Here is a 12,667-nt window from a genome sequence, read left to right on the forward strand (position 1 = left end):
ACAGTAGCCAGAGAATTAAAAAACAGCAATATACCACACAAAAAGGCTTAGAAGAACTGTGAAAATGCAGGAGAAAAAAAGTAGAGATCCACAGAATGAAATTCCTATAACACAAAATTAACACAGAGACTTAAGTCTGCACTTTCTCATTTAAAATCACATAAGCAAGGATCAAACGCATATTGATTCTAATTTTACATAAAAGCCTGAAAACCTCATGCCAATAGAAAATATTGGTAAATAAAAAAAGGACTCCCCTAATCTTGGCCCTATTTTCCTGTTCTATGAAGCAATTCATAAGAAGAAAAAATAACTTCAGACTATAAATGATGAATGTATAACTATTAGGAGTGGCCTCTCTATGAGGTCTGAAATAGAAGGAAAATGTACAGTTCTTCCAAAGCTGTGGCCAACAATAACTTTCGCATTCTGAATCTAGCTTAAGCACATTAGTTGGGAAGATGTTTGCAAAAGTATTTCATAAGAAAGTGCTGAATTTAGCTTTTATTTTTTTCTGTTTTCTTAAGTGGCCTGCAGTCTATCCAATGCGCTAAGTAGAACCTCTCCTAAGTATAAATGACAAAAGGAAATACAGCTTTCTTCTTACAGAGAACTGTTTCTATAGATCAGGGGTCATCAAACTTTCTGTAAAGGGCCATATAGTAAATATTTTCAGCTTTACAGGCCATATGGTGTCAGTCACAAATACTCAACTCTGCCATGTAGCATGAAAGCAGCAATAGATAACAGATAAATAATGAGTGTGACTGTGGTCCAATAAAATCTTATTTTCAGAAACAAGCAGCCAGTCTATGGCCACAGTTTGCTGACCTCTGCTATAAAGCATGTTTTTTTACCTACTAATAAATACGTTGTTTTCAAAAGTAACACCAAATTTGAAATATGATCTCTGGGGTTTGCTTTAAAATATTTCATTAAAAGAAAAGTGAAGAGCAGAGAGAAAGGTTAAAGAAGACTGGCAAGGGGCTTCCCTGGTGGCACAGTGGTTAAGAATCCGCCTGCCAATGCATAGGACACAGGTTCGAGCCCTGGTCCAGGAAGATCCCACATGCCACAGAGCAACTAAGCCCATGCACCACAACTACTGAGCCTGTGCTCTAGAGCCCGCGGGCCACAACTACTGAAGCCCGCTCACCACAACTACTAAAGCCTGTGCACCTAGAGCCCGTGCTCCCAACAAGAGAAGCCACCGCAATGAGAAGCCCACACACTGCTACGAAGAGTAGTCCCTGCTCAACGCAACTTGAGAAAGCCCGCGCGCAGCAACGAAGACCCAGCGCAGCCAAAAATAAAATAAAATAAAGTAAAAAAAAAAAAAGACTGGCAAAACACAATTAGCGTTAGTCTGATGATGGATGCATGGAGTTCATTATACTATTACAATAATTTTATGAGTTTGAAATTTTCAAAATTAAAAGTTTTTAAAAATACAAGGTAGATCAATGAATTGGCTCTACAGGAAAATTAATTTCCTCACTTTACTACAAATATTCTAAAACATATCTAGTATTTTTAAACATAATCAACATAGTACAACATAAAAGTTTAACATAAAGCTACTAAACCATAGCTAAAAAATTTAAACGTACAAAAGTGCATACAAGCATAAACCCTTAACATTTTCCATAATTTAACAGACAGCCTCACCTCATACAACTCCTAAATTAACACATTTTATTAGTCTCATCTTAGCTAACAAAATGTGTTACGAATTTTTGGTTTTAGAATATAATTATTTTATAGGGTATAGATCACTTAACATATCATAGGTTTATTACTTTTTCAAATAAATTAGTAAATAATTTTTATTTCTCAGTTTTAAACTCTAAGCAATAAATATGAATAGAAACAATTCACATAAACAAACGCTGTTTAAGGTCTTCAATAATTAAGAGTATAAAGGGATCCTGAGGCCAAAGTTTGAGAACCTGTGACCTGAACGTTTCTGATGCTGTTTAAAGTATGTTTACCAAGCAACCATTAGATACATGCTCAAACTCATTTTTCCTCTGAACAATAATCATCACAAAGTGGAGTTAATCCACTATGAAGGCTATCAATATACACCCATTTAAACCTTCAACAGAAACATTCTTTTCAAATTGCTGGGTATGTCATGAATAATGTATCCATAGGAAAAGAAGAGCTCTAATGTGTTGTCCCCCTTCTGCAGAAAATTGTCTCCTGGACCAATAATAAAGAAAAACTAATATGCACCAGCAGACATTTCTAATAAATATGCTACCTCTCATCAAATCAAGACATGCAGTCTCACTCAGTGAAAGAAGCCAGAAATCAAGCTGAAAAGAGCTTTAGCAAAGAAATGTTAATGACTATGCAATTTCTCAAAAACTAAAGAAATGTGTTTTTTAAATGTCCTAAGTTTTTTCTCAAGTTCTGAAACACAGTGATTCCAAATATTATCAAAACTGAAAACTACATTAGGCTCACAGAATTATTATGACTGACACTTGAGAAAAACTGAGAACTCTGTGAAAATATTTCCAACTGTCCAAGAATATAATCAATGTCAAAATTTTCTAAATCTAAAACTAAAATAGCAATAAGCAATCCATAACACAGATTTGGGCAGATAATAATCAGAGCACAAATGTCTGCATGAGTATTCATTCTTTTATGAAGATGAACCAATACTTACTTTTTGAATACAGTATCACTGTAGCATTTTTAACCAATTTGTCCCTTCCGTATATGGCTATTTAAAATGTTATCAGACTATTTCATTTTTACTTAAGTACAAATTTCCAAGTTAAGTTTTATAAATCTCATTATTTCTATTGTCTTTTATCAACATGAATAAACTTAAAATAGTAATAACTGAGACACAGAGCCATACTTACATCATACTCTGCAATTCTGCTGCAAAGCTTACAGACTTCCCTGTACTTCTTCCACTACTTGAAGTGGCAGTAGACATTGGGCTGGCTGCAGTGTTATTCATCTAAATAAAAAAGAGAACTCAGCTTACAAAAATGTATTTAGCTATAAGTAAATGCAGGGAAAACGGAAGCAATTATAAGTTACTTCAAAAAGTATAGAAATTCTGATTTGTTTTACGTAAATCTGATTTGTCCATACTTGTTCTTCATTAAAATGAAATAGTAAGGTAGAAAACTGCTTAGTCAAATATGATGTAAAAAAATTACTCACTTGGGTGATAAACTTTTCATTACATATTTTGTAATAAGTATTGGAAGAAAAATACTCATTAAAATATTTTAATAAAGTTCAGTGGTTTTCAAAATCCATTCCATGGAGCCCAAAGATTCCCCAGCAATATTTCAGTGAGCTCCCAGTGGCCCCCAAGCAGTTCCATCCAGAACACAAGAACTCTGATTTTTCTATTTCATATATTGGGGTTCCAAGTAAGATTTCATTTAAAGAAAGAGCTGCACAGCTGTAAGATACAAAATTAGAAAACCAAAACATAATCTAATTCCCATTTGAACCATAGCCTAAAATACAAATACTACAAATAAAGCCAATCAGTAGATCAGAAGTAAGCACTGTGATATTTTATAATCTTATGGTTAAATTACTCACCAATTTAAAATGTGACTTTTAAAAAAATAAAAAATAAAATGTGACTTTTTTCCCAATAAAATTAAGCTGGCGCATAATGGGAAAACTAGACGCTAATCCTAATATACGTCATTTTATTTATTACATGTGGCAGTCCCACAAACAAGAACTAGTGAAAATAACATTAAGGTAATAGAAGTAGATAAAAGCCTCAGGCTTTTACCTCAAGGACACAGTAAGCGCTCAATAAATGTTAGTTATTATTTCATGTTCATATAAATTTTGTAATACGATTTTCTTTAAAAAATACTTTGCTGATTAAAGAAGAATTAACAGATTTAAAATATATAATAAAGTAAAGCAGTACTGAGAACTTTAAGTACAGTAAAATAATTAGGAGTCAGAAGTCAGACTGCCTAGGTTAGAATCCCAGCTCTACTACTTTACTAGGGCTCGGGGCAAGTTCCTTAACGTCTCTGTGCCTCAGTTTCCTCACCTGTAAAACAGGAATGATAATCACACACTCTTAGGGTTGCTGTGAGGATTAAATGAACTAACATAAACAAAGCATTCGGAATAGTTCTTAGCACACAGTCAGTACACAATGTTAACTATTATAAACAGAAAGAACTCAAGAATTTTCCCTTTCTTGGTCTGCTAAAAGCTTTTATGTGACAAATTTTATTATCCTTATTTCATAATCACAAACTTTAAGAAACTTGAATATTTTCACTACAAGACCTCAATACAATTCAACAAATATTAATTAGTTTCCCTATAAAATAAGTTCTGTTTTCACACTGACATCACTACTGCTACTAGTCAGCCTGGCTTAAAACGTCAGTCATCATCTTTGACTCCTTCTCCTGCACCCTATAATTTGTAAGAAGCCAAATAAATTCTACTTTATGTTTTTACCACCTCCCTTTCTTGTTGAGCTCTATCTATAGCTTCTCTCTTTGCAGCTCAGTTCATTCTCCACACTGCTATCAAATTTATCTTCTTAATACATCCTCTAAACTGACCACTTCTGTGGGCAATGGAGGCTTAAAATTGATAAAGGAAACTTGAACCAGGGTCATTCACTGATGGCTGAGATGGAAAGGCTGGGTCCCATGAATGAAAGCTGAAAAAATTAACTACTACAAACCACTGCCTGAGATGGGCCACATATGAAGCTTTTGAGAAGGCAAAAGGACAGAGACCTAAGACAAGCAGCACACTAGCTGGGTGGCTAGATCTGGAATGTCCCAATATCATTCTGTGGCAGGACCAACTCTCTGCCAATATAAGCCCTGGTCTAACCTAAGGTCCCTAGGAGCCAGGCGAAAACCACTGACAGAGACTGCAAAAGCAGAGAAAGAGAAGGAAGAAAGTTTCACTCAAACTGAACCTGAAAAACCAAAGTTCTAAAACACATAAAGAAGCTAGTGCTATGAAAGACCATCGGTCTTTTTAAGCGTAAATTTGTCCTATTTGTTCACAAAGACTTTTTTGGAATAAGTACTTTTTTTCTACAAATAATAGAGGAAAAGAAGGAACACCATTCTGAACTCAGGTTAAAAAAAAAAAAAGCGCATCATCAGTCCAAGATTGGGGAATAATAAAACAGGAAAGCAAGTTCAAAAAGGAACTTGGCTTTCCAGTGACCTTAGAAAATGGTTCACTTGTCCCAAGAGAAGACTGACAGAGATATGACATCCTGGAGAAGATGTTAAACGCAAAGATTATTAACCTCAGTCTATGATTTAAGTTGACTCATGTCAGATTTGAAGGCATGCCATTCTTGGGATTATCCTGAGACACTGCTGGAGTTATTGCTCTCTTTCATTCTGCAAATCCAGTCACCTTGCTTTAACACTCTCTGAAGAAGAGACATTTCAGAAAGTAAATGCGTACTAAAACCCCAGCTTTCTTAGCTTGTGCCCCTACTGCAAATGTTTCGTATCAAGAGTGTTTATTGGTAAGAGTGAAAAGATCCCAATCCTAGTTTATTATAACCACGATCATCCTTTCACAGTCAAGTTATTTACTTCTTAAATCAAACAGGTGAATAACATTTTTCTTGACATCATGAGCTGACAGTGCATTAGAATCTTTAAAATAATTATTTCCTGTGCACACATTTTGTTTGATGTTTTAGATAATTAACTTCTTTACACATCAAAGTCCTATCATTCCAATGCTTTATTTCCTATCTCCCGGACATTAAAAAAAAAAAAAATGTCGCTTAAAAGCAGAAGCACTCAAGTCAATTTTCTCTAATAAATAGTTAACATGGAACTGAAAACCTACTGTAATCTTCTCAATGGGTTAATGTCCTGCAGTTGTTTTAGCTTTCAATTGAAATGCAGCTGTTTGCCATATTTTACAAAATGAATTCAGATGTGCACATGGAGACCCAGATTATTTCAACATGCCACAGTTTAAATGTGAACTCAAGGAATAAGTTCATCTCTGATTAATACTTATATTTAAACCTGATTATTAAGCCAGTAGCCAATACTATGTCACACCGGTAAAATTCTGTTCCAGAGTAGAAAAACTGACATCTTTTAATAACAAAAATGAAATTTAAGGATATACCCCTTTTCTCAGAAAATACGACGACAAAAAAATTTTAACTGTAGTAAAGTTATACATCACAAATGTGAATTAAACAAAAATGTAATGAACATGTTACTGCATTTCTATTTATAGCTTTTTTTTTTTTTTTTTTTTTTTTTTGGGACAACCCGGACCGGGGCACGAACCTGTGTCCCCTGCATCGTAAGGCGGACTCTCAACCACTGCGCCACCAGGGAAGCCCTATAGCTCATATTTTTAGTGACTAAATGACCAAAGAAGAAATACCATGAAACATCTTCAGCTTAAAATACCTCAGAGTTGAAAACGTTATTACTAGTTACAACACCCTCAAAACAGTGTCAAAAATCTGGATTGTGAAATCCATCAGTCTACCCATTTACTAAAAGACAGTGGAATTTTTAAATTGTTTCACTCCTGAGAAATATTAATTCAGCAGACCTATGTACTGATTCTGCGCATCTACAGAGTCTCAATTTCAATCACTCATAATCTGAGCATCCCACATAATATAAATTAATAGAAAACTATTATAACCAGAACATTTTCATTTTCATAGAACTCCAAGGGCAGGAAGCGATTATGGTTAAGCCAACACTATTAGACACTACATTTTAGTTTTGTTGTTAAAAAAAAAAACTCAAGTTACATCATGATCTAAATTTCTCCTGCTGTGCAAAAGTAATACCAAACGATCATTCAATCACTGAGAATGCAAAAAATAAAAAAACAAATTAAAATCTGCAAAATTTTAAAACTTCTATACCTAGTTTTGGTATAACACAATGATAATTCCAATATATTTATATATGCCCCAATTCAAGTTAATCAACATAGTAGAACCTGGTAATAATGATCAACTAATCTCTCAAGTTCAGTTTCTCCATCCATCAAGAATAGTTTCTACCTGTCTCAGAGGAGTGTTTTAAAGAAGACAGTGGCTGCAACATAATGTGCGCTCAAAAAATATACGTGAATTGAAAACATCAAGACATCTGTAAATTATGAAAATTCCCTATAGACAGACGGATTGTAAACTGAGTTTACTTATCTCAGTTGTCTACATGAGCGATTATTTTTTTAAACCTATAGACATAGAAGCCGTGACACACTGCTCAGAGACACGTGAAGTTCTATTATTATATTTTTCTTCTTTAGACTGATATTAATGTAGGTTTCTACTCCATGTGCTTTCATATCCAGTACTCTCAAAGAAATACTGAGTTTCAAAAACAATTTTATTCTTTGCAAAAATGGTTCTTAAAGTGCACTGCCAACATGCCTATCAGATCATCCTAAAATACGTGACATCCAAACCCTGAAAAAATGGCAAGCTTACTTTTCCAATATTGAAAACACTGTTGTTTTTACATAAAATATTATATAATTGAGTGACAATGGTTAACGTTCCAGATATATGCAAAAATTTGGAATCAATTATACTTCTAATAGTAAGAAGTAAGTGTATTTGACAAGGATGTCAAAAAAGGAGCTCTCTTAAACATCAAGATTCTCTTCCAGTCTAGATTCACATTTTAGAAATATTAAACCTTATGAGAAGTCCATATTAAATATAAACAATTCAATAAAAGATCTCATGTAAAAACACAGTTCACGTGACTAAAAAGGAGTGGGAGATTTACTGGAGGCATGTAAAAAAGAAGTGAATTTGTATAAGCATTTCGGAGTTTATAAGGGGTCTTTCACCTGTATTGGCTCACATATTTCACAACCACCCTCTTAGGCATGTATCTCCCCCCTATTCATGAAGAAGGTAAGAGTAAAAACACTGGGTGAAGGTAACAAATCTAACACAAAAAACAGGCTTTGATCCCAGGTAACCTGAAATATTCAGTCCATCTACATACATATTTTTTAAAAATTCACCAATCCCCGACCATTTTAGTGCCATAGTTTTAACACACTAAAATAATATGGAATTACTGAGAAGTTGTACACATAGTAGCCAGGGGACCTGTCATTAAGTTTTCTTGGAGACTGATGACTTTAAAAGTTAAGTTCAGGAATTCTTTGCTTAAAAGTAAATCTTAGGCAGATGGATAAACAACTATAACAAAGTAAAACTATGGAAATTGGCGGGGGGAGGGACCAAAGACATCTGACGTTCAGAACTACAGTTTGAAAATCACTAATTTCATCCAAATCCCTCATTTTTCAGGTGAGGATACTGAAGTCCAGAGGGGTTTCTTGAACTGCCCAAGGACACATCACTATTTAGTGACACAGCTGGGACTAAAACTGAGGTCCCCTGACTCCTGGTCCAGAGTTCTTTCTACTATCCCACAAGGAACACACAAATAAAAGTTGATTATAATTAACTCACGAGACCTCCACAATGTGTCTGTCACAGTGAACTTTGTTGTGAAGTATCTGTCTATGCCGACTCACAGTTTAGCTGTAAAGAGCTGGGCTCTGGAATTCAAACACAGGCTCTAACACTTACCAGGTGACCTTGGGCAAGTCACATCACCTCCCTGCCTCAGTTCCCTCATCTTTAAAAAGGAGATTAAAAATACTCCTCTCATAGGTGACATCAAGTAATGTATACAAAGCACTTAGGACAGTGCCTGGTACCTAGAACGCACTCAGTTCATGATGATGATGATGAAGAATCCAAGCAAAAGTATAGCTTCTTGAAAACATATCACAAAGTATTATTATTAAACACATATACTCTCAGGGGAAGAATATTAGGAATAGTCTTTTAAAGATTCAGAAACAAATAATATGAATAAAGTAAAATATAAAGGATTCAGTCCTAAAACTGCTATAGCATTTGAAATAGCAAAAGTACACTTCAAGATTTTTAAATAATTTATATTTATATAATATTTTATATTTACTGCCCTATGAATTCAATGAACACAGCAGTTTTTCAGCAACTAGTATATACTATAAGCCAGTTAGCATGTTATTTTAATATTCATAACCTTATTTAACCTTCCATATCCACTATCAGTCAGATTCTATCAGAGGCAGTAGTATAATGCAAGAAAAACTTACAGATCCGTTCCAGAAAAGTAAGAGACTCATCAGTATCACCTACTAAGTGGGAATGACACGTTTGGATAAATGAGATGGAGCATTAGTCTGGAACACATCAAGTGCCCATGGAAACGATGGTTCTCCCTTAGCAGTAGTATGGAGCTGTTTTGTACAGGGAATATACTGTAACCAGATCAATATAGCACCATTACTGGGGTGGACAGTATTATTTGTCAAAGAGAATGATCTTAGGTAACAGTGTCTATTACACTCTATGCTGTTTCACAAATTAAAATATGTGTAAACAGTTTTTGCAGATTTACTGGAGGTAGTCGGTAGACGAGAGGAAATCAATTAAATAGTTAAATGTCTGTAAAACAACACAACAATTTACGTAATTCTCATCTGAAGCCTCCAGCGATCCTGGGAGGAGGTGGGATAAGGTTAGGTACTAATTCCGTTTTACTGATGAGGAAATTGAGACTCAAAAAAGTTAAATACCTTAATTGAAATCACACAGAGAGAATTAGGGCAGAAAAGGGCTACATTTAGATTCTGAAATTAGTTTTAAGTGCTCTTTGCACCTAACCACAATGCATCTCAGAACATTAATATCTCTCCAGATCCATTATTCAATAAACTTAAGGCTAGAGCAGCCAATATTTATTGAGTACATACTTCTTATGTGCTTCGCTGCACCCAACACACATCACATGGGTTACTTCATTTAACCCTCAGCAGTAAGGAATCAAACCAAATGTGTTTGACTCAATAAAATATTTTATCCACTACAGTATAAATTCAATTAATACAATAAAACATTAAGTTGAATTATTTTTCTTTACTATTTAGGTGAGCCATCAGCAAAACCAGTCTTTAATATAATACGTAGATTTCTAACTAATTTCACTATTCAACCTCACCATAAAGTAAAACAGGTATTATTTTCAACAAGAATACTCAATGTTCTGATTTAACTGGCATGGCCTAACTTTCTTTGCAGATTCCTACACCAAAAATCAAGAGAGAACCAAAAATCAAGGTGCCCAAGATTTCTATCCAATTATATGGAGAAAAGTAGAAAATTTTAATTACCTGTGGCTTAAACGGACAGGTCACTTGCTGGCCTTATTCCAGATAGCTCGTCTGTTATTTAAGCACATAAGCAATAAAGTTGTCACTACTTTAAAGCAAGTACATTTCTGAGGTTGCAGTACATTTAATCCTCCTAAAATCATACATTCCAAATTTCAACAAGCCTGAAAGGAGGGTGACCATATTATTAAGTAGACCCAACTGGAACATTTTTGAAAATGGAAGGAGTTCTATTAAGAATTATCCTGAGACAAACAGACTCTAAACCATGACTGCCCCAGAAAAAGCAGGGTATACATAAGAGCAACCCATTTTGATTTGTGTTATGGGCTGCTCTTTGTATATGCTTAATTCGTGAGCTTTAAGTTTTTGTTCCAGATCCAAGGGTTATCATCGGCCTTGAGACCAAGGGTACCACTTCACAAACATCAGGCCAGAGTTAAGGGTGTGTTATCTATAAACAAAGGGTTGTTTTTTTCTTTTAGTTTTTCTTTCAAACTTAACTTTATAAACATTTGCTTGAAAAAAACCACTCTACGTATTTCAAAGAAAGCAATCTTGCAAAATATCGCCAAATTTCAGACTTATCTCTTCAAAAGTTTTGAATACCAATAACCACAAAACTACTTCTGAAATGGCCCAACGCTCAGTTTTCTACTATAATTTATCAAATTGTTTTTTATACAAAAAGTTAAGGAAAAAGCACCATCTTTCAAACTGAAAAAACTCAGGAGTAAAAGAGTTGAAAGGTTTTCACTGAAAACTGACTAAAGCGATAAAAGATAGTGGAAACCCACAGTCACGAAACAGTACAATGATTAAAGGAAACTCCACTTAGTATTATTATGACTCTCCAAACAAATCTGCTGTTAGCCGTACAACCTAGGAGTCAAAAGAATGCTTTGCTTTAATTTTCAAGCTGTAAGTATTAACAGACCCAAAGACCCAAGCTTTGAACTACAGTATGTGAATGAAAGGCATTATTTGAATATAATTATAATTCCCTAAAGCAACAAATGTTCTAAGAGTTGGCTTCTCTGACTTAAAACTCAACAAAATCAAGAACTGGAAAAGGTCTCAAAGGCTAGATTCTAGACCTATGCTGTCCAATAAGGCAGCCACTAGCCACATGTGGCTATTTATATTTAAGTTAATTAAAATAAAATTAAATACCTCAGTGCACTACTAGCCACACTTCAAGGCTCAAGAGCCACTTGTGCCTAGTGGATACCATATTAGGACAGCACAGATTACAGAATATTTCCACAACGATAGAAAGTTCCATTGGACACGGCTGCTCTAGACCTAGGCTGCTCTAGATCTTTTCTTGAATATTCCCAGAGATAAGAAACTTGCAATAACACAATGAAGTGCACTTTATTTTTGCAAAGTAGTAACCATCAGGAAATTATTCATAACATTCAGTGAAATCCAGCCTCTCTAAAACATCCACCAGAAATTCCACAAGTTCCATCCTCAATTTGGTCTTCAAGTAAATCTTTACAGAGGTAATTTAATTCTGTTTCCACAGTTCTGTCCTCACATATAGTAAAACCCTACGTCCTCTCCTCCTAGATAAATACATCCTCATTTCTCTGGAACGAAAGAGTTTAAAGTTTCTAAAGCCTCACGGAGTTAAGCTCATTTATCCACGTGTACGTTAACAACAACACATTTCCAGGATCGCCTCTGAGTGTCAGATATCACATTCCACTGCCCCTATAAAAATCCACACCAGTTTCATGATTTTTCCACTTAGAAAGCCAGGTCACAGTCATTCTGAATTCCTTAAACAGGGAGATAAAAATGACAGGTAATTGACAGCTAATTGATCAGTGCCTGGAGCTTGTTATAAGCATTAACCTGTATTACCTCATTTAATCCTCACAATTCTGATCTAGGTTATTACTATCCCCATTTTACAGACCAGAACACCCAGCCAAAGACACGCTAAATAATTTCCCCAGGGGTCACAGATGTGGGCTCACCCCAGAGAGAAGGGAGTCGATCTTTTCCTTTTCCTGGACGCTACACTTCTACTAACGCTACCTAACTCTTCTTCCACCTCGCCCATAAAGCTACAATTTCCTTGTTTAAGAATTCTTCCCCCCAAAACACGACCTAGATGACACGCGGAAGGTGCTTCTGAACACACCCAGCGACGCCCGCTCCCGCTCGCCCGCCCAGCTCCCCTGGCCCCACGCCCACCCGCCTACGGGGAGGAGTCAAGGCCAACTCCACACGCCGCGGGAGAACCCGGCCGACTCGCGGGGCCAGCGCCTCCGGAGACGCTGCTTCTGTGTGCCCCTCAGCCTCCCGCGCTAACGACCGGGACCCCCGACGGCAGCTCCCGGGGGCAGGGGGGCGGGGCCCAGACACGCAGGGCTCGGCGCCTCTCCCGGCCCCCAGCCCTCTC

General features: G+C 35.8%; 1 protein-coding gene across 3 annotated transcripts in view; it reads right to left on the bottom strand.

Moving 5' to 3' along the window:
* The window catches only part of SUPT3H (SPT3 homolog, SAGA and STAGA complex component), a 443,936-nt gene extending 431,662 nt beyond the window's left edge, over positions 1-12,274 (bottom strand). For all 3 annotated transcript variants that reach the window (XR_003006039.1, XM_024765889.1, XM_024765890.1), the window contains exons 1-3: positions 12,240-12,274; positions 10,252-10,302; positions 2,883-2,983 (exon numbers count right to left, since the gene is read on the bottom strand). Coding sequence is in view for 2 of the 3 variants with exons in the window: in XM_024765889.1 (XP_024621657.1) it covers positions 2,883-2,983 (101 nt within the window). In the remaining variant the exon portion in view is untranslated. The remainder of the gene's footprint in view (positions 1-2,882; positions 2,984-10,251; positions 10,303-12,239) is intronic.
* Between the last annotated feature and the right edge of the window lie 393 nt (positions 12,275-12,667).

Source organism: Neophocaena asiaeorientalis, unplaced genomic scaffold (assembly GCF_003031525.2).
Source record: "Neophocaena asiaeorientalis asiaeorientalis breed wild unplaced genomic scaffold, Neophocaena_asiaeorientalis_V1.1 scaffold46, whole genome shotgun sequence".
Classification (NCBI taxonomy): domain Eukaryota; kingdom Metazoa; phylum Chordata; class Mammalia; order Artiodactyla; family Phocoenidae; genus Neophocaena; species Neophocaena asiaeorientalis.